At 54.1% G+C, this 23,487-nt stretch overlaps 1 protein-coding gene across 1 annotated transcript; it reads right to left on the reverse strand.

Annotated features, from left to right (window-relative positions):
* Positions 1 to 2,718: 2,718 nt before the first annotated feature.
* LOC144605657 (glutathione hydrolase 5 proenzyme-like) lies at positions 2,719 to 21,944 on the reverse strand. Its single transcript, XM_078421125.1, has 12 exons — positions 21,756 to 21,944; positions 15,048 to 15,178; positions 13,343 to 13,432; positions 12,536 to 12,728; positions 11,778 to 11,947; positions 10,820 to 10,966; positions 10,102 to 10,202; positions 9,006 to 9,187; positions 7,670 to 7,755; positions 5,924 to 6,042; positions 4,798 to 4,908; positions 2,719 to 3,951 (listed from the first exon to the last, which is right to left on the reverse strand). The coding sequence occupies exons 1-12, from the start codon at positions 21,923 to 21,925 to the stop codon at positions 3,805 to 3,807; spliced, it is 1,647 nt and encodes a 548-aa protein (XP_078277251.1). The 5' UTR covers positions 21,926 to 21,944; the 3' UTR covers positions 2,719 to 3,804.
* Positions 21,945 to 23,487: the final 1,543 nt, after the last annotated feature.

A 23,487-nucleotide genomic window follows, 5' to 3' on the forward strand; every position in this document is an offset into this window, starting at 1 on the left:
GCGACAACCAGGAGCTCCAGCTGGCATTGTGAACACAGCACAAATCTTTGGTGAAATTGCAACCTAATCTAGCTTGGCCTTGCTGATGCAGAGGACGCGCGTTGAGAGCACCAAAGACAATAGTCGAGGTTTGGAGAAGGTGTACATCAACTTCTATCTCATCTGGAAGGGTTATTGGGATCCCTGAATGACGCTGGAGGGACAGGCGTTGCATCCCCTGTGTCTGTAACGGGCAGTGGCCAGGGAGGGAGGGAGGGAGGGATGGAGGGAGGGAGGGAGGGAGGGAGGGATGGAGGGAGGGAGGGAGGGAGGGAGGGAGGGAGGGATGGGTGAGGAGGAATGAATGAATGAATGAATGAATGAATGAATGAATGAATGAATGAATGAATGAATGAATGAATGAATGAGCCAACCAGTGAGTTGGGAAGAGAGAAGTCTCTGCAGAATGCAGAAAGCGGCGGTGATGAGATGACTAGCGGTGGAATCACATTGAACGTGGTGGAAATGTTGGAGGCTGGTGGAGGCGGAATCTCTGTTTTAAATGGTCCCCCGTTGCGTTTTTAATAGGGACAGACCACCCGCCTTTCTTCAGTGTCGCTCCTCCTCCACCGCTCCGTGTCCACGGGAGACAGGACGGGCACATAGATAAACAGATGCAGGAGGAGGCCATTCGGCCCTTCGAGCCAGCACCGCCATTCAATATGATCATGGCTGAAGAAGGGTCTCGACCCGAAACGTCGCCCATTCCTTCTCTCCTGAGATGCTGCCTGACCTGCTGAGTTACTCCAGCATTTTGTGGATGAATACCTTCAATATGATCATGGCAGATCATCTAAATTTAGTACCCCGTTCCTGTATTTTCCCCATATCCCTTGATTCCCTTAGCCCTAAGAACAAAATCTAACTCTCTCTTGAAAACAGCCAGTGAATTGGCCTCCACTGCCTTCTGTGGCAGAGAATTCCATAGATTCACAACTCTCTGGGTGAAAACTTTTTTCCTCATTTTTGTCCTAAATGGCCCAGGCCAGGGACTTTGAGCCCGGGGGGCTGTGATTCTGAAGGGCAGGACAATTCCCGCGGAGTCACGGACGGAAGCGGCAGCTGATTGTTGATCCCAAAGCCCCCCCCCCCACGGTAGCGGCTGTACTCCCACACTGGGCTCCCAGCCCACTGGACCGCAGTGGGAGCAGGTTCCCCCCCCCCCCCCCATCCTGTGACCATCCATCCGCACCACTGGACTGAGGTAGACACAGCCCCGCTCTTCATATCAGCCGCTGCACTCTCTTCCACCGGACAGAGGAATCTGTGGAATTCATTGCCGCAGGCGGCTGTGGAGGCCAAGTCATTTGGGGATTTTTAAGATGGAGATTGATAGATTCTCGTGTAGGAAGAAACTGCAGTTGCTGGTTCAAACCGAAGATAGGCACAAAATGCTGGAGTAACTCAGCGGGACAGGCAGCATCTGTGGAGAGAAGGAATGGGTGACGTTTCGGGTCGAGCCCCGGTTCTTGATTAGTGCGAGTGTCAGGGTTATGGGGAGAGGGCAGGAGAATGGGGTCGAGAGGGACAAATAGACCACCCATGATTGAATGGCGGAGTAGACTTGATGGGCCGAATGGCCTAATTCTGCTTCTATAACTGATGCCTGGGTGTGCGGACCGGGCTGTTGAGCGTCAGCAGCGGAGGTGGTCGGGAGAGCCGGGGTAGTTGCAGGGGTTAGTGGTTGGGAGTCTGAAGAAGGGTCTCGACCCGAAACGTCACCCATTCCTTCTCTCCTGAGATGCTGCCTGACCTGCTGAGTTACTCCAGCATTTTGTGAATAGATCGATTTGTACCAGCATCTGCAGTTATTTTCTTATACTAAATGTGTGACAATGAATGGACGCACGGCGGTGTGACTTATGTCATTAATTGGTTTAATATCAAAATCCAAGTGCAATTAATGGCTAATTTACAGACTATAAAATATGTAAAAACTGTTTTTTAAAAAACCATAATGCATCCAGCGCATTTTTGCTTTGGCCCGTAAATCTCTCGGCGCTAGAGAGTTGTTTACAGGTCAACTTTTTCTTAAAAAATGGAAACAAATTCACAGTTGTGACCGCGGATTGGCGGGCAAGCTGGCTTTAACGTTGCTCTGCGCCAGACCCAGCCCACGGTGTCCGGGACACTCGCACTTTCATAGTTCAGTCAGTCACCAGGTGCAGGTCGCTTGTGGTCACCGTGTGACACGTACAAAACACAGGGATGGTCACTGTGAAAGGCAGGGACAACGGCAGCGACAGACACAGAATAAACACATGCTACATCCTCAACATCTTCCAATTTCACACGATGCAGAAATAACACCCAGTATACAGTATATCTCTACACCACACAACACTCGTGGATATTGAAAGTGGCCGGATAGTGCTGGGGACACTTTATATGAAGGGGCGTATTTATTCTGCGTATTTATTTATTCTAAAATAAATTGCGTTCGTTATATACATATATACAGTAAATACACTCTGAGAATGTCACGTTCACATTCACTTTTACACCAGCAATTCTTTACAATACATTCCTTTCAGATGCATCATCGCCACGCCGGTAGTGTGGTGTGTGTGAGAGGCGGTGATACTGGGCTGAGTCTTCGCTGGGTCCCTGCCCTGCCCTCCCACCCCACCCCACCCCACCCCGCCGAGCCGAGGCGGCGACCCTCCCTCCACACGCCCTTCTGCCGCCCCATTCATCGACACAAAATGCTGGAGCAACTAACTCAGGCAGCATCTCTGGAGAGAAGGAATGAAATAGGGTCTCGCCACAAAACGTCACCCATTCCTTCTCTCCAGAGATGCTGCCTGTCCCGCTGAGTTACTCCAGCATTTTGTGTCTATCTTCGGTGTAAACCAGCATCTGAAGTTCGAGTGTAGGAAGGAAGTGCAGGTGCTGATTTAAAACGAAGATAGACACAGAGAGCCGTAGTAACTCAGCGGGACAGGCAGCATCTCTAGGGAGAAGGAATGGGTGACGTTTCGGGTCGAGACCCCATCTTCAGTCTGGGTTGGGATAAGGGAAAGGAGAGACATAGACGATGATGTGGAGGGATAAAGAACAATGAATGAAAGATATGCAAAAAAGTAACGATGATAAAGGAAACAGTAAGCTGTTTGTGGGGTGAAAATGAGAAGCTGGTGCGACTTGGGGGGGGGGGGGGGGTGGGGATAGAGAGAGGGAGGGAATGCCGGGGCTGCCTGAAGTGAGAGAAATTAATATTAATGCCACTGGGCTGTAAGCTGCCCAAGCGAATTATGAGATACTGTTCCCCCAGTTTGCGTTCGGCGTCACTCTGACAACGGAGGAGACTGAAGGTCCGTGTAGGAATGGGAAGGAGAGTTAAAGTGTCCAGCAACCCGGGCCCAATGCCCAGCACAGTCACGGGCAGAGGGGCTGGCAAGGGTTGGAAACCGTGACATGTTTAGGAAGGAGCTGCAGATGCGGGTTGACACCGAAGATCGACACAAAAAGCTGGAGTAACTCAGGGGGACAGGCAGCATCTCTGGATGGAAGCAATGAAAAAGGGTCTGGGCCCGAACCGTCGCCCATTGCTCCTCTCCAGAGATGCTGCCCGTCCCGCTGAGTTACTCCAGCATCTTGTGTCGATCTTCGGTGTAAACCCGCATCTGCAGCTCCTTCCTACAAGGTTCTCCGGACCTCGCCGCCCACATTGATTCTTGGGAGTCCAGCGGCCTCAACTGGGGAAGTCCACCAGGTGGATGCAACATCGACCCTCTTCCCTGCCGTTAAAGCTGGCCCCCCGGGCTAGTAGCCGGCAGATTTCCCACTCTTCCTCTCGTCCGACACCGCCTCGATGTAACCGTGCTCCCGGAATAGCCCCTGCACGACTGAGGGCAGCGGAAAGGGCAGCTTCACCTGGTGTTGCTTCATCTGCAGCGCCTCCTTCACCACCTGTCCCGGGAGCCCCGCCAAAGAAAAGGGACAGAGTTCACTTCTGCCCGGCCTTCATGACAACTTCTCCGGGGACAGGGGCGTTTGGGGAACGTGGCGCCGCGCCCCTCCCCCTCCTTGGACACCCCTACCCCCCCACCCCACACCCCCACCCACACATACCTCCCGACCCCACACCCCCACCCACACATACCTCCCCACCCCACACCCCCACCCACACATACCTCCCCACCCCACACCCCCACCCACACTTACCTCCCCACCCCACACCCCCACATACCTCCCCACCCCCACTTACCTCCCCACCCCCACCCACACCCACCCTTACCTCCCCACCCCCACCCACACCCACCCTTACCTCCCCACCCCACACCCGGGCCATTCCTTACCTCTCACCCCACACCTAGGCCTCACGCCCCCACCCTTACCTCCCCACCCCATACCCGGGCCTCACGCCCCCACCCTTGCCTCCCCACCCCACACCCAGGCCCCACGCCCCCACCCTTACCTCCCCACCCCACACCCGGGCCCCACGCCCCCACCCTTACCTCCCCACCCCACACCCAGACCCACCCCCACCCACCCTTACCTCCCCACCCCACACCCAGGCCCCACGCCCCCACCCCTACCTCTTACCCCGCACCCGGGCCATTCCCTACCTCTTACCCCACACCTGGGCCCCACCCCAAGCTCCCAACCCACTCCTACTTCCCTCCTTGCAGCTGGGACCCATCCCTATCCCCAGCCCCGATCCTCAAACCCTTGACCCATGTCCAGCATCGGACACTCTCTCAGCCCCAGCTCCCCAGAGGACACCCACTGACATCCTCACACCCTGAAACTTACACCATCAAACTTGGTTTCAAACTGCACGGAATTGTTGACCGTGACGTAAAGCCGTGGCTCCTTGATGGCAGCCTCCATGTTGAGTCCAAACCATAACTTGTTGGCAATGACCTGCAGGTGAGGGGACAAAGGTCAAGACCAACCTCTCAGTGTTCAGTGTGAAGGCCCATCACACAGTTATAGCGCCGTGCAGCACAGAAACAGGCCTTTCGGCCCAAACTTGCCCCTGCCAACCAAGCTGCCCCATCTACACGATTTCCCTAAATTCAAGGAACCCTGGCATTCCCTCTCTCTCCATCCCTCCCCAAGTTGCACCAGCTTCTCATTTTCACTCAACAAACAGCTAATAATAGCCTGTATCATCATCACTTTTTTTGCATATCTTTCATTCATTGTTCTTTATCTCTCTACATCATCTTCTAGAGACCTAGCAGTGATGTAAAGTCCTCCAGCACTGTGGCCCACGCCATCACAGCCAAACATAGTCCATCTTACTCCTGGTACTTCCAGACATGAGAGCTTCACATAACCCTTCATCACTGGGCACTGCTCTTCCCGGCCCCGATAGCTCCTCAGGGCCCATCCTCACTCTCCATCAACCAAGGAGTGTGTTGCCCACTGAGGGAGCATTAGTCCCTGCCCTGGAGCTGCACGTTGGCCAGACCAGGTCAACGGGCATCAGACGGCTGGGCGTAGTCCCAGGCACTTGTCAGCAACATTCCCTTGTTTTCCAGGTTTGGTCAAGTTACCGAATGTAAGCTCCGTGGTGCCAGGAATGGGATGCAAATTGCCCCCTGGATTACTAATGCAATGCACAAACATGGGACACGGGTGAGTAGCATCACACAGCCTGGGGAAAACTGATGCTGCCCGGTATGACCCAGCACAGTTCAAGGATCACTCGGTCACTTGAATTTAGGGAAATTGTGCAGATGAGGCACCTTGATTGCACTGTGTGGCCCGTCAACACTCTACCGCCCACCGAGAGGACCTGGGCCTGACCTGTGCCCTGATGTCTCAGGCCTGTCCCATGGCCAGTGACACACGTATAACACTGTCTGGAGCAGCGTCTGTTTGCAGAGTCTGGGGCCTCAGCTCTGCCTTCCCACGGGAGTTGGCCGCTTACCTGAGCGATGGCGCTGATAATCATGGACCCACCGGCCGCTCCCACCACCATCATCGACTCTCTGTCCCTGGACAGCAGGATGCTGGGAGACATGGAGGATGGAGGTTGCAGCCCTGCCACTGAGGGAACAAAACAACACGACACTGAGCATGCACACAGCTCCAGCTTCCCTGCCTCCGAGCCCAGTCACATCATCAACTACACACTTAACCTCATCAAAGGGAGTACGGCAGTCAGTAGCCCCCCCACCCCCCCCCCCCCCCCGACTCACTCTGCACTCAAGGACAGAAATCTTAAGTGGGCTACTCAACCATTGTACAGAGCAGTCCTGAACTACTATCCACCTGATTGGTGCACCTCGGACTATCTTTGATCGGACTTTACTGGCTTATGCTAAACATTATTCCCTTATCAGGCATCTCTACACTGTAAATGGCTCAATTGTAATCATGTATTGTCTTTCCGCTGATTGGATAGCATGCAACAAAAGCTTTTCACTGTACCTCGGTACACGTGACAACAAACTGAACCTGGCAAGTGAGGGGGGCTCTCACCCCTAGAATGGTCATCAGCTGCATTCAGCTGAACACACCAGGGCCAAAGATCACCCGCCAACCTTCACAGCCCATTGCAGCTCCGCTTACCGCAAGCACACAGCCCACAGGAACAACTTTAGGAATATAAAATCAAATATAAAATCAGCGGATGCTGGTAGTCTGAAAAACCCCTGAAACGCTGTTTTGAGAAGCTGAAAGGTGAACTCTGCTTCTCATGTTGAATGTTTCCTGCAGGTTCTGTTATAACTTTAATAACAGTTGTCATCATGTATGACCTGTCCTGAGCCGAGCACATACATGTAATCATGAAGAAGGCACGCCAGCCAGTGCCTCTCCATTCTTACAAGTTTAAAGAAATTTGGTGTATCTCCGAATACTGCAGTACATACGTACTGAAGAAAGTATCCTGCCTGGTTGCGTCACGGCCTGCTATGGCAATTCAGGGAATGCAGGTGGCTGCACAGGGTGGTAGGCTCAGCCCGGCCCATCACCAGCACAGCCCTCCCCTCCCTCGGAGGCAGGTACACGAGGTGCTTCCTCGAGAAGGATGCATCGATCATCGAGGATCCTCCCCATCCTCACACTGCCTCAGGGCAGGGGGTACAGAAGCCTGAAGTCCCACTCCACCAGGTTCAACAGCAACTACATACCTACAGGTGTCAGGTTCTCGAACCGAGGTGCACAACTCAATTCAACCTCTTCAACAGAATACTACCAACCGCCTTTTGCATCACAATGGACTTGTTTTTATTATGTTTTTGCACAGTCTTCTTTTTTTCTTTAGAAATGTTACGTGTGATATTTGTTTAATGCAGGTATAATTTGTTTTTGTGCATTTGTTTTGAGGCGATTTGTTTTGCCTGTGAACCTACTGCAAGCAAGATTTTCATTGTACCTACCACCTCACCATCATTATTACAAAGACAATCAACTTCAAGATCAAGTTCATGTCATGTTTATTGTCATATGCACGAACATGGTCCACTTTAGTTTATTGTCGTGTGTAGTAAAGCTTTTCACCACACCACACACGACAATGACCTAAACTGAACCATGATCGTAAATGTCACAATAAACTTGACTAGAATGTGATCCTGGAGTTGGTTGTTTTTATAATAATGATGACTTGCTCTCTGACTTTCTCAGAAAATACTCTTGACACCTCTTATAATCCTTCAAGCATACTTGCCTTCATAATTTTCACTGCCACAGAAGTCGGCCAGCTGATTATTCAGGATGATTCCAGTACTTTCTGAGTAAACCATCGAACCAAACCTATGGAAACAAAATGCAGTTTTTCCTCTGACCGTATCAAATTCTGTCTCGAGAAAGGTCTCTCATCCCCCGAAGACTCACTGGTCAAACTCAATCTCCACCCACATTTAAATCCCACCTTTGCACAAAGCAAGAAGTGCAGGAACATCGAGAAGGAGCAGTCCACTCGGCCTCTCAAGCCTGCGCTAGCCCGCACTGACAATAGCTCATCCATGCCGGCCTCAAATCCTCTGTGTCAAATCCCCACAGCCCTCAATTTTTCAAATATTTATCTATTTGCATCTTAAATACATTTAATAATCAGGCCACCACCACATTCAGGGTCAGAGAAGAAATGTCTATATACTGCAATGTTAAATGACTGGCCATTTATTTTGTCGCGATGTCCCCTCGTGACGTTCCCACTACTGACAACATCCCAGCATCTACCCTGTCAACTCTCTGATGATCTCAGAATTGAATAAGGTCTCCCTTCAATCTTCTAACTCCAAGGAATATGGACCTGAACTGCCGTGTCTCTCTCGGTGGTACAATGCAACCATCCCAGGAATACATCAGGGGGCCAAAATACACAGTGTCAGGGTGTGGCCTCAGCCACACAGTGAACAACTATTGAACCAGTCTGAAGAAGGGTCTCCACTCGAAACATCACCCATTCCTTCTCTCCAGAGATGCTGCCTGTCCCGCTGAGTTACTCCAGCATTGTGTGTCTATCTTCAGTTTAAACCAGCATCTGCACTTCCTCTCTACACACAACTAATGAGAAACCTACCCTGTTCATCAACCCTTTGAATTAGAACTACATGCTTGTGGCACCTGCCCGCTAACATGATACAAGAAAAAAGATTGCTTTACGAAAGTTTTATTTACTATTAAAATGTATTTAATATTATTTTTTAATTGTTTATTATTGTCACATATGCAGTGACAAACATTGTTTTGTGTGCTAACATTTTGTGATCCGTGCACTATAACATCTTGAATCCCTCTGAAGCCTCTCTCCATTTAGATAACACTACATTCTGCCTCCACTTACAAAGTGCGTGATCCCACACTTGCCCACGTGAAACACCATTTATCAGGGTTTCCCACCCCCTCTCCTTCAATCTCTCTTCATCCTGTTGCAGAATCACAGCTTGCCCTCCCACCTTGTTTTACATCTTCACCAACTTTGGAAAGCTTGCATTTTGCGCCACTGTTCATATCGACCATGGCAAGGGAGTGGAGATGGCGGGAGGGTGTGGACTTACAGGTGGTTGATACTGCTGGTGACAGAGACAGCATTACCCTGGCTGTCGATTACTGACACGTGACTGGTGCCGTAGGTATCCTGACCCCGGAGGTTGTTGCTGTAGTACGCCGGCGGGTGGGCTTGGTTGTCGATCTTCTTGCGGGCAGCCTGGGCAAGCTGTTCCAAACGCTGCATAGATATCTGTGGTGAGGCAGAGGGGGGATTAGGGGGCAAGGCTGGCAACATGGGTGGGGGTGGAGTAGCTTGGGGTGGGAGAGGGGCAGCTGAGGGGGTGGGGTGGGGCAGATCATGGGGTAGGGGTGGGGTGGGGCAGCTTGGCTTGTGACACTAATGGTGTGAAGTATTAGACTCCCTCACAGTGAGGCGGGTAAATATTACCACAGAGATTGAGTGAGATAATGGGCAGGGTTGTTGACATGTGGAGGCCAATATAATGATCAAAAAGTAATGTTATAGTGTGGGGTGTATCAGTGTTACAGTGAGGAGAGTGGGGTGTGTCAGTGTTATGGTGCAGGGTGTATCAGTGTTACAGTGGGGGGTGTATCAGTGTTACAGTGGGGGGGGTGGGGTGTATCAGTGCTATAGTGGGGGTGTGGGGTGTTACAGTGGGGGGTGTGGGGTGTATCAGTGCTATAGTGGGGGTGTGGGGTGTTACAGTGGGGGGTGTATCAGTGTTACAGTGGGGGGTGTGGGGTGTATCAGTGCTATAGTGGGGGTGTGGGGTGTTACAGTGGGGGGTGTATCAGTGTTACAGTGGGGAGTGTGGGGTGTTACAGTGGGGGTGTGGGGTGTTACAGTATTACAGTGAGGAGTGTGTGGTGTATCAGTGTTACAGTGGAGAGTGTGGGGTGTATCATATGGGGGTGTGGGGAGTCACAGTGGGGGGTGTATCAGTGTTATGGTGAGGGGTGTATCAGTGGGGGGTGTATCAGTATCAGTGTGAGGTATGAGGAAAATGATTCCAACTGCAATTGTCTCCATGCTGGAGGGAAGAACAATGTTTAAAGTTCACCCAACAATAATCATTCCGACACAGAAATAACTAGTGAAATGCCGAAGAGTAAATACATTTCACATACATTGGCAGATGTTACCTTGTCCCGTCGTCCATTTGCAAACTTCAAGGACTCTATTATCCGGTGATACGTTTCGACCCTCTGAGTTCCCTCCAATGATTTGGGGGTGAAATGAAATCCTGTTGGAGATCAGAAAAGTTAGTGTTTAACTCATTTAGGGGTTTAGTGCATTGTCTTGTTCTAAATCCTGATAATTAGCGAGAGGTCCTCGTAAATCCAAGTCCAGCAGATGCAGGTTTAAACCGCAGACAGACAGCAAATGCTGGAGTATCTCAGCGGGACAGGCAACTCCTCTGGAGAGAAGGAATGGGTGACATTTTGGGTCGAGACCCTTCTTCAGTGAGTCCCCCGCAGCAGAGTTCACAGGGCAGACTGAGTAACCTCTGCTAGAGGTCAGAGCCTGATGGATGCAGAAATATTCAATCCCTCTACTGCCCAAAGGAAATGAGGGAGAGATGTGTGCCTGGCTACAGCACCCACATTATTGAAAGTAAACACCGTAGAGTAGAGGATGTTTCATTGTCTGTACCCATTTGCACCTAGCCCACAGCTAACGGTGGAAGGCTTCCTTTATCGTGGTAAAGGGTGGGTTATTCAGGAAGGGTGCAGCTGATTGTGGGCAGAGCTCAGTGCTGCCGCCTGCAGGGGGTAAGAGGGACATTCTGGATGCAGCACATTGGGGTGGCAAACTGATGGCGAGGAGGTGAGGGTGAAACTCTCTCTCTGGTGAACATACCTTCCAATATCTTGAGCATGAAGTTGAGGATGGCACCTCGCGAGGGTGCAGGTGGAGTGTACATGGTGTAGTTCCCCAGGGAAACAGTCAGCGGCTCCATCACCACCGCCTTGTATTGCCGGAAATCCTCCAGCGTGAGGTTGTTTGCTGCAATGGAAAGCACAGATCAATACTGAATATCTCTGGACTGGTGCACTGCAATGCCCACAACTGTATTCTGCACCCGGTAACTTTTCCGTTACGCGGTCTATTGTACATCTCTTTGACTGGGGACAGTATTCATGTATAATATTTTCTGATCTGATTGGATAGCATGCAAAACAAAGTATCTCCCTGTACCTCGGTGTACCACACAATAATATACTTACACCTAAACGTAAAGACAGTGTAGATGCAAAGTGCGTTCTGTTGCTGCACCATGTTATATGTCAGGCCTGCTGGCACCCCACACATTCACACACTCTCACACACACAGGCACCCACACATGCTCGCGTGCACATGCGCGCACACACACAGACAAACACGGGAGTCACTCACAGGACCACACGCATGTACGCAGGCACACATGGACATGCACACACACATGCATACACATGCACCCACCTGCATACACACATGCATCCACCCACATACACACGCACCCACCCACGTACATACACGCATGCATGCACACACCCACCTACATGGCCACTGCACACACACACATGAACCCACCACGCACACACATGCGTGCACACACACACACACTGCATACACATGCATGCACATAATTCAAACTCTGCTCCAGTAAGTGCCAGAGTGGCCATCTCTGGCAGGGAGCCCCACAACATCAGTGCGCCATCAGGGCTGGGCCGGGCCACGTGCAGGGTCGTGCACTGGAGCACAACCACCCATTGCAGTCACGTTTAAACACCTGCCTGCACGTGTCAGTGTGTGTAGCAGGAAGGAAAGAAATACCTGAACCCGGATGATCAGATGCAGCCTTGATATCGTTGATGAGGTCCCGTGTGATATTTCCATTATAGAAAGCCTCCGGCCCTTGTTCCATAATGGTCTCCAGCGTTTGTGCAAGTCGCAGATACCGCACTGTCGTAACTAGGGATCCATTGCTCTTGTAAAATAAAGAACTGAAGGGAAAAAGTTTATTGACCAGCTGTGCGATGCCACGTATCCACCCTGCAGCCCCTCTGCTGACACCCGCTCGGCCCACCCGTGCTATTAATAACGTTGAGAGATTGTTTCCCACCGGCAGGGACTGGTGTCTCTGAATGTGAGCGCTCTGAGATCCGATTGGGATTGGGCTAGCGTGTGCCGGGGTGGGTGGTGGGGAGGACAGGGTGTGCCGGGGTGGGTGGTGGGGAGGACAGGGTGTGCCAGGGTGGGTGGTGGGGAGGACAGGGTGTGCCAGGGTGGGTGGTGGGGAGGACAGGGTGTGCCAGGGTGGGTGGTCGGGAGGACAGGGTGTGCCAGGGTGGGTGGTGGGGAGGACAGGGTGTGCCAGGGTGAGGGGGTCACCACTCCCTGCCCTCCCTTACTGCCCACGTGGCTGGTGTGAGGGGAGCTGGGATGGGTCACTGTGCTGCCCTCTAACGTAGTTATTGTTGTGGGGTTTGTAGTGTAGTGGGACCACTGTGCTGTCAGAAACATCCTCCCCCCCCCCCCCCCCCCCCCCCACACACACACAGTCACACACACTGCTCCCCTGGCCCACTCACCTGAACTTCTGCATTAGTATCCCTTTCAACTCCCGGTGGGAGAGGCAATGTTGTAAAAACATGGGCATTTTAAATCCAGTCCTCGCGAGCTGTATTGATGGTTGGAACAGGCGCTTCCAGGGCAATTTGCCAAACTTCTGGTGTGCCTCCCAGTAACCCCGTACTTCACCTGGCACGCCGATCCATTGAGCACCTGTGTGTGGGGCACAGATAACAAGGCAGACGTCACCCAGTGATGGCAGCAGCTAAGGCACGCACTAGCTCTGCCAAACAAACCCATCTGCCAAGGCACCAGTGCACCCCCCCCCCCCCCCCCCCCCCGTCCAACTGCCCCGTCCCAGTGGCCAAGCCTGACCATTCTTGATTAGTACGGGTGTCAGAGGTTATGGGGAGAAGGCAGGAGAATGGGGGTTAGGAGGGAGAGATAGATCAGCCATGACTGAATGGCGGAGTGGACTTGATGGGCGGCATGGCCTAATTCTGAGACTATACACAATTACAATCACGCCTTCCACAGCGTACATATGCGGGATAAAAGGAATAACATTTAGTGCAAGATAAAATCACATAAAATCCGATTAAAGATAGTGCGAGGGTCTCCAATGAGGTAGATGGAAGGTCAGGACTTCTCCCCAGTTGTTGATAGGATGATTCAGTTGCCTGATAGCAGCCGAGAAGAAACTATCCCTGAATCTGGAAGTATGCATTTTCAGACTTCTGTACCTCTTGTCTGATGGGAGAGGGGTGAAGAGAGTGTCCGGGGTGAAACGCATCCTTCAAGCAATTTGAAAGCATATATTTTGTTACCTAGTTTGAAAAATTCACGACACCGAGAAAACATGGCTGGATGAAGATTCTTAGCGGCAACCTCTCTTGCATTAATTACTGTTACACGGTCTGAGAGAGAGAGAGAGAGAGAGAGAGAGAGAGAGCGTCACACAGAGGGAAACCATACATGTCATAGACAGAGAGCAGGTAGACACAAAATGCTGGAGTAACTCAGCGGGTCAGGCAGCAGCCCAGGAGAGAAGGAATGGGTGACGTTTCGAGCCGAGACCCTTCTTCAGATCCGAAACGTAACCCATTCCTTCTCTCCTGAGATGCTGCCTGACCCGCTGAGTTACTCCAGGATTTTGTGTCTACTTTCGATTTGAACCAGCATCTGCAGTTATTTTCCCACAGTACAGAGCAGGCTCTACAAACCATTCAGACAGTGAGAGACAGTGTCCACTACAGTGACAGAGCCAATGTGCACTGCCGAGTGAGAGGGGCACTTTGCACTGTATAGTGAGATGCGCTGTTCGGGTGGGGGGGTTTAACCAAAAATAAATGGAATCAATTATGACAAGAATAATATGTACAATACAAACCAATACCAACAAGCCACCACCATAGTATAAAGTAAAACAAATATTCTCAAATATCAAATATACTGAGTATTAAATAACGATGCCACAATTCTTGTCAAGGATACATTCCACCCTCAGCTGTGCCCAGCGGTTTTGGAAATCCCCCAGGGTCCCCGTAGACAGTGCGTAGTCCCTCTCTAGTGCCACCCGGGCAGGGACGTAACCCTGGAAAAGGGGCAGGCAGCCGGCTCGGGCTCTGTTCAGGTGGTTAGGGGGGGCACTGTGCACTGTAAAATGAGGACGATGTGCACTGTAAAGTGTGAGGGACAGTGTGCACTGTATAATGACAGAGAATGGGCACTGTACAGTGTGAGAGGCCGTGTACACCTGACAGTGAGAGAGGCAGTGTACACTGCACAATGAGAGAGGAGGTGGGCACTGTACAGTGAGAGAGGCAGTGTACACTGTATGGTAAGAGAGGCCATGTGCACTGTGCAGTGAGAGTGGGTGTACACTGTACATTTGGCCCTTGGGGGCTGGGCCAGCACCCTGCTAGGATGATCCGTAGGATGTCCTTTCCCTCCCCCCTCAACTCAGAGCAGCTGCACCAGTGAGTCTGCAGCGCGGCAATGCGAAGCCTTTGGTTCGGGGCACTTCAGTGAAGACCCCATCTGTGGAGGACTCCAGGGTTAGGACTGCCCCGCCCCCCCAGCCCTCTCCCCACTGACCCAGGCAGCACCTGCTGTCCCTCCCCCACCCCCCAACCCAGCCTGTGGGCAGGGCGTCACCAGGGCCGTCTTAATGCATGGGCCTGATGGACACTTGCCCGGGGGCCCACGAGCATAGGGGCCCCATGCTGATCTGTGTATGTTAAGTGACTTGCAATAAATAAATACTACTTTAAAAATGTAGGTTCAATAAGTGTTTTTTTCGCAACATTTTCGGTCACTAAGTGCTTCTCACAGCGATCTGTAAGTGCTTTTCGCAACAATGTAGCACCCTAAGTCATTCGCTAAGTGCTTTTCGGTAAGTGCTTTTCGCCGGCACCACAGGGGGGGGGGGGCTGGTAGGGAAAGGGGGGTGGGGGAGAGTAACGGTAGGGGCCCCAGTACACTGCTTTGCCCGGGGGCCCATAATACTGTAAAAACGGCCCTGGGCGTCACCTGTGTCCGCCTGGTAGATGGTGTAGATGGATCCTCCGCCAATGCCCAAACTCTGGGGGTTGACCAGGGAACTGCAGACCAGGGCAGCGATCGCTGCATCGACCGCCGAGCCGCCCTCCTGCAGGATGTCACTGCAAAACATCATAGAAACATAGAAAAACAGGTGCAGGAGCAGGCCATTCAGCCCTTTGAGCCAGCACCACCATTCAATATGATCATGGCTGATCATCTAAAATCAGTACCCCGTTCCTGCTTTTTCCCCATATCCCGAAGAGCTAAATCTAACTCTCTCTTGAAAACATCCAGTGAATTGGCCTCTACTGCCTTCTGTGGCAGAGAATTCCACAGATTCACAATTCTCTGCATGTAAAATGTTTTCCTCATCTCAATCCTAAGTGGCCTTCCCCTTATTCTTAAACTGTGACCCCTGGTTCTGGACCTCTCAACATTGGGAACATTTTTTCCTGCAAATAGCCAGTCCAATCCTTTAAGAATTTTATATGTTTCTTTAAGATCCCCTCTCATCCGTCTAAATTCCGGTGAATACCAGCCCAGTCACCCATTCCTTCATCATATGTCAGTCCCGCCATCCTGGGAATTAACCTGGTGAACCTACGCTGCACTCCCTCAATGGCAATAATGTTCTTCCTCAAATTAGGAGACCAAAACTGCACACAATACTTCAGGTGCCCTGTACAACTGCAGTAGGACCTCTTTTCTCCTGAACTCACAAACAGTGGCGGCTTTACCGAGGGGGCAGGCTGTGGGCATTTCCCTGCAACGTGCTTGGCCTGTGTGCCGAGGCCAGACGCACTTACAATCAACAATACCTTGGTTGGGAGAAGGTCTTGTGTGTGTGTGGGGGGGGGGTCAGGAAGTGGTCCACATAGTTTCCACGCAATGCAATGGTGACAAGCATTGTAACTGTCTCCACTGTTCCCTGTACCGGCTTTGATCAGGGCCCAAAAATCAACGAGTGAACGGAACAGAGAACCCAGAGGAAATCCCAGCCATTAACTTCATCCGGTTTTATTCTTATCCAGTGGAAAGCACTTGGGACACATTGCACAAATATATCTGTTTACCTCCTTGGAATTCACCAAACGCTGCTGTTTGAGTGAGTTACTGCAGCTGGCAATTTGAGTCGTTTGAAAATTGTGGGGTTAACGTTCTCACCAACTCAGTACTGACGCGCGGGGGACAGTGGGGAACACAATGTGGAGGTTGAAGGTCAGGGGGGCCAAAGATTGTCTCCCCCCCCCCCCCCCCCGCCCCGACCTGTGCAGGTACCCTGGGCTGTGTCATGGAATACCCTGTACACCTGAAGCTCACAGTCAATGGTCTGTACACGATACAATAAAGTCAAAGACCAGTACAAAACAGCAGAACGATTGCAGTGCAAAATCTGAGTCGTGCAAAAAAATATGAAAGTACAACAACAGAATTAGCAAATGAGGTAGAGTTAAGTGTGTGGGGCAGCATCCCCGATAAAGGTGGGTAAGAGGTGACTGGTTCCAGAGTCAGATAGCAGTGGGGAAAAAGCTGTTCTAAGTCTGCACATCAGAGCTTTCAAGCTCCTGTATCTTCTACCAGAGGTTAGAAGAGAGGAAAGGGAATGGCTAGAGGGGGAGGCATCGTTGATGATAGTTTAGTTTAGTTTATTGTCACACGTACCGACCAGTCAGTAGAAAGACAATACATGATTACAATCGAGCCATCCACTGTGTTCAGATACTTGACACAGGGAATAACGTGAATAACGTTTAGTGCAAGATGAAGCCAGTAAAGTCCCATCAAAGATAGTCCGAGGGTCTCCAATGGGGTAGATAGTAGTTCAGGACTGTTCCCCAGTTGTGGCAGGATGGTTCAATTGCCTGATAACAGCTGGGAAGAAACTCCCTGAGTCTGGAGGTGTGCGTTTTCACACTTCTTTACCTTTTGCCTGCTGGGAGAGGGGAGAAGGGGGAGTGGCCAGTGTGCGACTGGTCAGAAGGTGTTGAATCTTTCTGGAACCCTCCGCCAGAGGATCTGGAGGGGCAGGGTACAGGGGCCTATTCCTGCTCCTCGTTTCCGATGCTCTTGTATTCAAGAACACTTGAATGACAATATTCATCACATCTTCACCACGAGGCAGTGAAAACGCCTTGGTCCAACCGTATGGAAGCACCAGCCAAGAAAGCACACCTCTACTTCTCAGAAAACAACAGGGGGTTGTGCATGACTCCAATGACTCTCACCAACATCTACAGATGCATCCTACCAAGAATCCTTTTGGAATGCACCACAACTTGGTTTGGCAACTGCTCTGCCCAAGACCGCAACAATTGCCGAGAGTAGTGAATGTACCCCAGTCCATTGTGCAGAGGAGCCTCGCCCCTATCAACTCCATCTACATTGCATGCTGCCTTGGGAAAGCAGGCAACATCATCAAGGACCATTTTCATTCCTCTCATCCCCTCATCTTCCCTTTCCCAATACAAGAGCTTGAAAGCATGTACCACCAGATTCAGGGACAGTTTCTTCCCCACTATTATCAGTTTAATGAGTGACCTCCAATAAGGCAAGGGTAGTCCCGGTCTCCCAACCCACCTCATTGCACTTTTATTTGTATCTGCATTTTCCCCTGTAACTGTTGCTGTAACATGGTATTCTGCACCCTGGTATCTTTATCTTGGACTTGTGTGCGGTTTGATTGTACTTGTGCCTGGTATGACTTGACTGGATAGGCTGGAAACAACGTTTTTCATTGTATCTGAGTACACATGTCAATAATAAACCAGTACCGATGGTATAGATGGTCAGCATGGATGTGGTGGGCAGAAGGGCCTGTGTGGAGATGAGGAAAAACTTTTTCAGTCAGAGAGTTGTAAATCTATGGAATTCACTGCCTCAGAAGGCAGTGGAGGCCAAGTCTCTGAATGCATTCAAGAGAGAGCTCTTGAGGATAGCGGAGTCAGGGGGTATGGGGAGAAGGCAGGAACGGGGTACTGATTGAGAATGATCAGCCATGATCACATTGAATGGTGGTGCTGGCTCGAAGGGCCGAATGGCCTACTCCTGCACCTATTGTCTATTGGCTCTATGGCAATGTCTCAATGACATGCTGACATTCTGTAGGCTCTGATAAGAGGAGGAAGTAACACAACAGGGAAGGATTATGGTGATTGAGAAGTGTATTTTAAGAGCTTGGCTGATATTTTTAAAACTCTTCTGCACAGTTCCTGGTTGCTTTTTCCATTTGATTGCACCAGTGTGTAAGGCAGCACTCAGACAACACATCACTGTGCAGTGCGGTCAACTCAAGTTCTGCAATATCACTCAGCTCAGGTAGCCCAGGCTCAACACTGTCAACTGTGTATTAACATCATCTGTCATTAGACTTTGCACTCCCACCGCTGTGAACGAGTGAGTGTGCAATAGTCTTGTCCGATTGTGTACTCGTGAGTACAGTCCCCACGGCCTGATATAGAAGAGTGAGCAAGGACCAGGTGCTTTGCTGGTAATCATGAGCAGTAGCCCAGTATCCTGCAATGTAATGGTGAGCAATGTCCCAGTGTCCTGCAATGTAATGGTGAGCAATGCCCCAGTGTCCTGCAATGTAATGGTGAGCAATGCCCCAGTATCCTGCAATGTAATGGTGAGCAATGTTCCAGTGTCCTGCAATGTAATGGTGAGCAATGTTCCATGGTCCTGTGGTGTAAACGTGAGCATGTTCCAGTGTCCTGTGGTGTAATAGTGCATACTGTTCTGCTGCCCTGCGGTGTAATCGTGAGCATTGTGCGAGCACCCTGTAATATAATAGTGGGCAGCATTGTCATGTGTGGTGATGTAATAGTGAGCAATGTTCCAGTGTCATGTGGTGTAATAGTGAGCAGGGTACCGAGTGTGATCATGAGCAGTGTTGTGAACTCCTCCTGTGCCGGAGAGTGTGTGCCCAGGGTGATGTGGTGCAGTGATGAACCACGTTACTGTGGTAGTGAGACAGACAACCCCTCTGGGCTGGAAACCGGGTGGGGTGGGGCTGGAGGGGGGCTGTCTGTGGGGGGGGGGGCTGTGTGTTTGGGGGTGGATCTGTGTGTGTGGGGGGGGGGCTGTGTGTGTGGGGGGGCTGTCTGTGGGGGGTCTGTGTGTGTGGGGGGGGGTCTGATAGTGTGGGGGGTGCTGTGTGTGTGTGGGGGGGGGGTTGTGGGTCGGGGGGGTGCTGTGTGTGGGGGGTGCTGTGTGTGTGGGGGGGTTGTGGGTCGGGGGGGTGCTGTGTGTGTGTGTGGGGGTGCTGTGTGTGTGTGTGGGGGGGTGCTGTGTGTGGGGGGGTGCTGTGTGTGTGTGTGTGGGGGGGGTGCTGTGTGTGTGGGGGTGCTGTGTGTGTGTGGGGGGGGGGGTGCTGTGTGTGTGGGGGTGCTGTGTGTGTGGGGGGGGTTGTGGGTCGGGAGGGTGCTGTGTGTGTGTGTGGGGGTGCTGTGTGTGTGTGTGTGGGGGGGGGGGTGTGTGTGTGGGGTGCTGTGTGTGTGCTGTGTGTGGGGGGGGTGTGTGGGGGGGGTGTGTGGGGGGTGCTGTGTGTGTGTGTGGGGGGGGGGGTGTGGGGGGGGTGCTGTGTGTGTGTGTGGGGGGTGCTGTGTGTGGGGGGGGGGTGTGTGTGTGTGGGGGGGGTGCTGTGTGTGTGTGGGGGGTGCTGTGTGTGTGTGGGGGGGGTGCTGTGTGTGTGTGGGGGGATGTGTGTGTGTGGGGGGGGGGTGCTGTGTGTGTGGGGGGGGTGCTGTGTGTGTGTGTGGGGGGGGATGTGTGTGTGTGGGGGGGGGTGCTGTGTGTGTGTGGGGGGGGGGGGATGTGTGTGTGTGGGGGGGGATGTGTGTGTGTGGGGGGGGGGTGCTGTGTGTGTGTGGGGGGGGGATGTGTGTGTGTGGGGGGGGATGTGTGTGTGTGTGTGGGGGGGGGGGTGTGGGGGGTGCTGTGTGTGTGTGTGTGGGGGGGGGGGGTGTGTGGGGTGCTGTGTGTGTGTGTGTGGGGGGGGGGGGGGGTGGGGTGCTGTGTGTGTGTGTGTGTGGGATGCTGTGTGTGGGGGGTGCTGTGTGTGTGTGTGTGGGGGGGATGTGTGTGTGTGTGTGGGGGGGGGATGTGTGTGTGTGTGGGGGGTGCTGTGTGTGTGTGTGGGGGGGGTGTGGGGGGGGGTGTGTGGGGGATGTGTGTGTGGGGGGGGGGGGTGCTGTGTGTGGGGGGGGGGGTGCTGTGTGTGGGGGGGGGGGGGGGGGGGTGTGGGGGGTGCTGTGTGTGTGTGTGGGGGGGGGGTGTGAGCCGTCTCGTCTCCGGGGGAGAGGGACGTTGTGAGGCAGCTGGGGTTGCGCCGGTGTGTGAAGGGGCCGGGTGTCAGGACTGTGGATGTTCTGTGAGTGTAAGCGTATGTGTGACCGTGAGTGTGAGTGTGACCGTGAGCGTATGTGTGACCGTGAGTGTGAGTGTGACCGTATGTGTGAGTGTGACCGTGAGTGTGAGTGTGACCGTGAGTGTGACCGTGAGCGTATGTGTGACCGTGAGTGTGAGTGTGACCGTATGTGTGACCGTGTGTGTGAGCGTGACCGTGAGCGTATGTGTGACCGTGAGTGTGACCGTGAGCGTATGTGTGACCGTGAGTGTGACCCTGAGTGTGAGCGTGAGTGTGACCGTATGTGTGAGCGTGACCGTGAGTGTGACCGTGAATGTGACCGTGAGCGTATGTGTGCCCGTGAGTGTGAGTGTGAGTGTGGGCTCCCGGGTGTCGCCGGATCTCCCAGAACCCGGAACCTCGCTGTGTACCAGAGCAAGGTCGGGATCTTTTAAGAAACATTTGACCAGGTACAAGGATAGGAACATAGAAACATAAGTGCAGCACCGCCATTCAATGTGATCATGGCTGATCATCCAAAATCACTACCCCGTTCCTGCTTTCTCCCCATACCCCTTGATTACCCTTTGCCCTAAGAGCTAAGTACAACTCTCTCTTGAAAACATCCAGTGAATTCTGTGGCAGAATTTCACAACTCTCTGGGTGAAAACGTTTTTTCTCACCTCAGTCCTAAGATAGGACAGGTAGAGAGGGGTTTGGGGCAAACGGGGGCAGGTGGGACTAGTGTGGATGGGACATGTTGTGGACAAGTTGGGCAGCGGGGCCTGTTTGCACGCTGTATCACTGTGACTCTACCTAGTTGTGTCTCACCAACATAGTGCGCGGTGCAGCCACTTCATGTGCGTTAGCAACGGGATTGACACAGAATACTGGAGTAACTCAGAGGGACAGGCAGCGTCTCTGGAGAGAAGGAATGGGTGGCGTTTCGGGTGGAGACTGAGAGTCCGGGGAGAGGGGGGACAGAGATATGGAAGGGTAGGGTGTGGAAACGAGAGATCAAAGGGGAAGTTGAGTGTCAGTGGCGGGTCCGGGACATCGCTGTGTGTTAGTGCAGGGTGGGGATGTACTGTGCCTCTGTGCCCGGTGCCCAGTGCTGGGACCCCGGCGTGCCCAGCCCAGTGCCCCCGGTGCCCAGTGCTGGGACCTCGGCGTGCCCAGCCCAGTGCCCCCGGTGCCCAGTGCTGGGACCCCGGCGTGCCCAGCCCAGTGCCCCCGGTGCCCAGTGCTGGGACCTCGGCGTGCCCAGCCCAGTGCTGGGACCTCGGCGTGCCCAGCCCAGTGCCCCCGGTGCCCGTGTCCCGGAACCCCCCCCCCCCCTGCCCAGCGCTTACCTGCCAACGGTGGAACAAGTCAGGGAATCGGCGGCCACGGCGCCGTGAGTGAAGGGAGCTTGGCTGGGACAGCAGTCCCTCCGTGTCACGTACACCAGCACCCCGACTATCGCCAGCACCGCCAGCACCGCCACCAGCAGCACCCAGTAACAGCCCCTCCAGCGCTTCATGCCCGCTCCCTGCCGTTCTCTACCCCTCTCTACCCGCTCCTGCCCCTCTCTACCCCGCTCCTGCCCCCCTCTACCCGCTCCTGCCCCTCTCTACCCCGCTCCTGCCCCTCTCTACCCCGCTCCTGCCCCTCTCTACCCCGCTCCTGCCCCTCTCTACCCCTCTCTACCCCGCTCCTGCCCCTCTCTACCCGCTCCTGCCCCTCTCTACCCGCTCCTGCCCCTCTCTACCCCGCTCCTGCCCCTCTCTACCCGCTCCTGCCCCGCTCCTGCCCCTCTCTACCCGCTCCTGCCCCTCTCTACCCGCTCCTGCCCCTCTCTACCCCTCTCTACCCCGCTCCTGCCCCTCTCTACCCCGCTCCTGCCCCTCTCTACCCGCTCCTGCCCCTCTCTACCCGCTCCTGCCCCGCTCCTACCCCGCTCCTGCCCCTCTCTACCCCGCTCCCGCCCCTCTCTACCCCGCTCCTGCCCCTCTCTACCCCGCTCCCGCCCCTCTCTACCCCGCTCCTACCCCTCTCCTGCTCCTCTCGCCCCGGCTCCGCTCCCGCACCCGGTCTCTTTCCTCTCCCTCTCTTCCCTCTCTCTCTCTGCTCGGTTTCGGAGCGAGTCCCAGCCTGGCCGCCCGCTCCCCGCTAATGTTGCTCGCCTCCTTTGTGGGCGGGGGATTCCCGCGCTCCCATTTCCTGGTGTAGTTCGCACCTCTGCAAGTCTGGAGTCGCATGGGGACGATTGCAACCGCTGCCAGGAAAGCTGTAACTACTTCCCCGTGGGGGGCAGGTATCACACAGTGCGGGGAGACAGAAAACAGCAGCAGGAATGCCCCCCTGCCCTTGCCCCTGCCCCTGCCCTTGCCCTTGCCCCTGCCCCTGCCCCAGCCCCTGCCCCTGCCCCTGCCCCTGCCCCTGCCCCTGCCCCTGCCCCTGCCCCTGCCCTTGCCCCTGCCCTTGCCCCTGCCCCTGCCCTTGCCCTTGTCCCTGCCCCTGCCCCTGCCCCTGCCCCTGCCCCTGCCCCTGCCCCTGCCCCTGCCCCTGCCCCTGCCCCTGCCCTTGCCCCTGCCCCTGCCCCTGCCCCTGCCCCTGCCCCTGCCCTTGCCCCTGCCCCTGCCCCTGCCCCTGCCCCTGCCCCGTCCCTGCCCTTGCCCCTGCCCCAGCGCCTGCCCCTGCCCCTGCCCCTGCCCCGTCCCTGTCCCTGCCCCTGCCCTTGCCCCTGCCCCTGCCCCTGCCCCTGCCCCTGCCCCTGCCCTTGCCCCTGCCCCTGCCCCTGCCCCTGCCCCTGCCCCTGCCCCTGCCCCTGCCCCAGCGCCTGCCCCTGCCCCTGCCCCTGCCCCTGCCCCAGCGCCTGCCCCTGCCCCGTCCCTGCCCTTGCCCCTGCCCCAGCGCCTGCCCCTGCCCCTGTCCCTGCCCCTGCCCCTGCCCCTGCCCCTGCCAGTGCCCCTGCCCTTGCCCCTGCCCCTGCCCCTGCCCCTGCCACTGCCCCTGCCCTTGCCCCTGCCCTTGCCCCTGTCCCTGCCCATGCCCCTGCCCCTGCCCTTGCCCCTGCCCCTTGCCCCTGCCCCTGCCCCTGCC

Source organism: Rhinoraja longicauda, chromosome 25 (genome assembly GCF_053455715.1).
Source record: "Rhinoraja longicauda isolate Sanriku21f chromosome 25, sRhiLon1.1, whole genome shotgun sequence".
Classification (NCBI taxonomy): domain Eukaryota; kingdom Metazoa; phylum Chordata; class Chondrichthyes; order Rajiformes; family Arhynchobatidae; genus Rhinoraja; species Rhinoraja longicauda.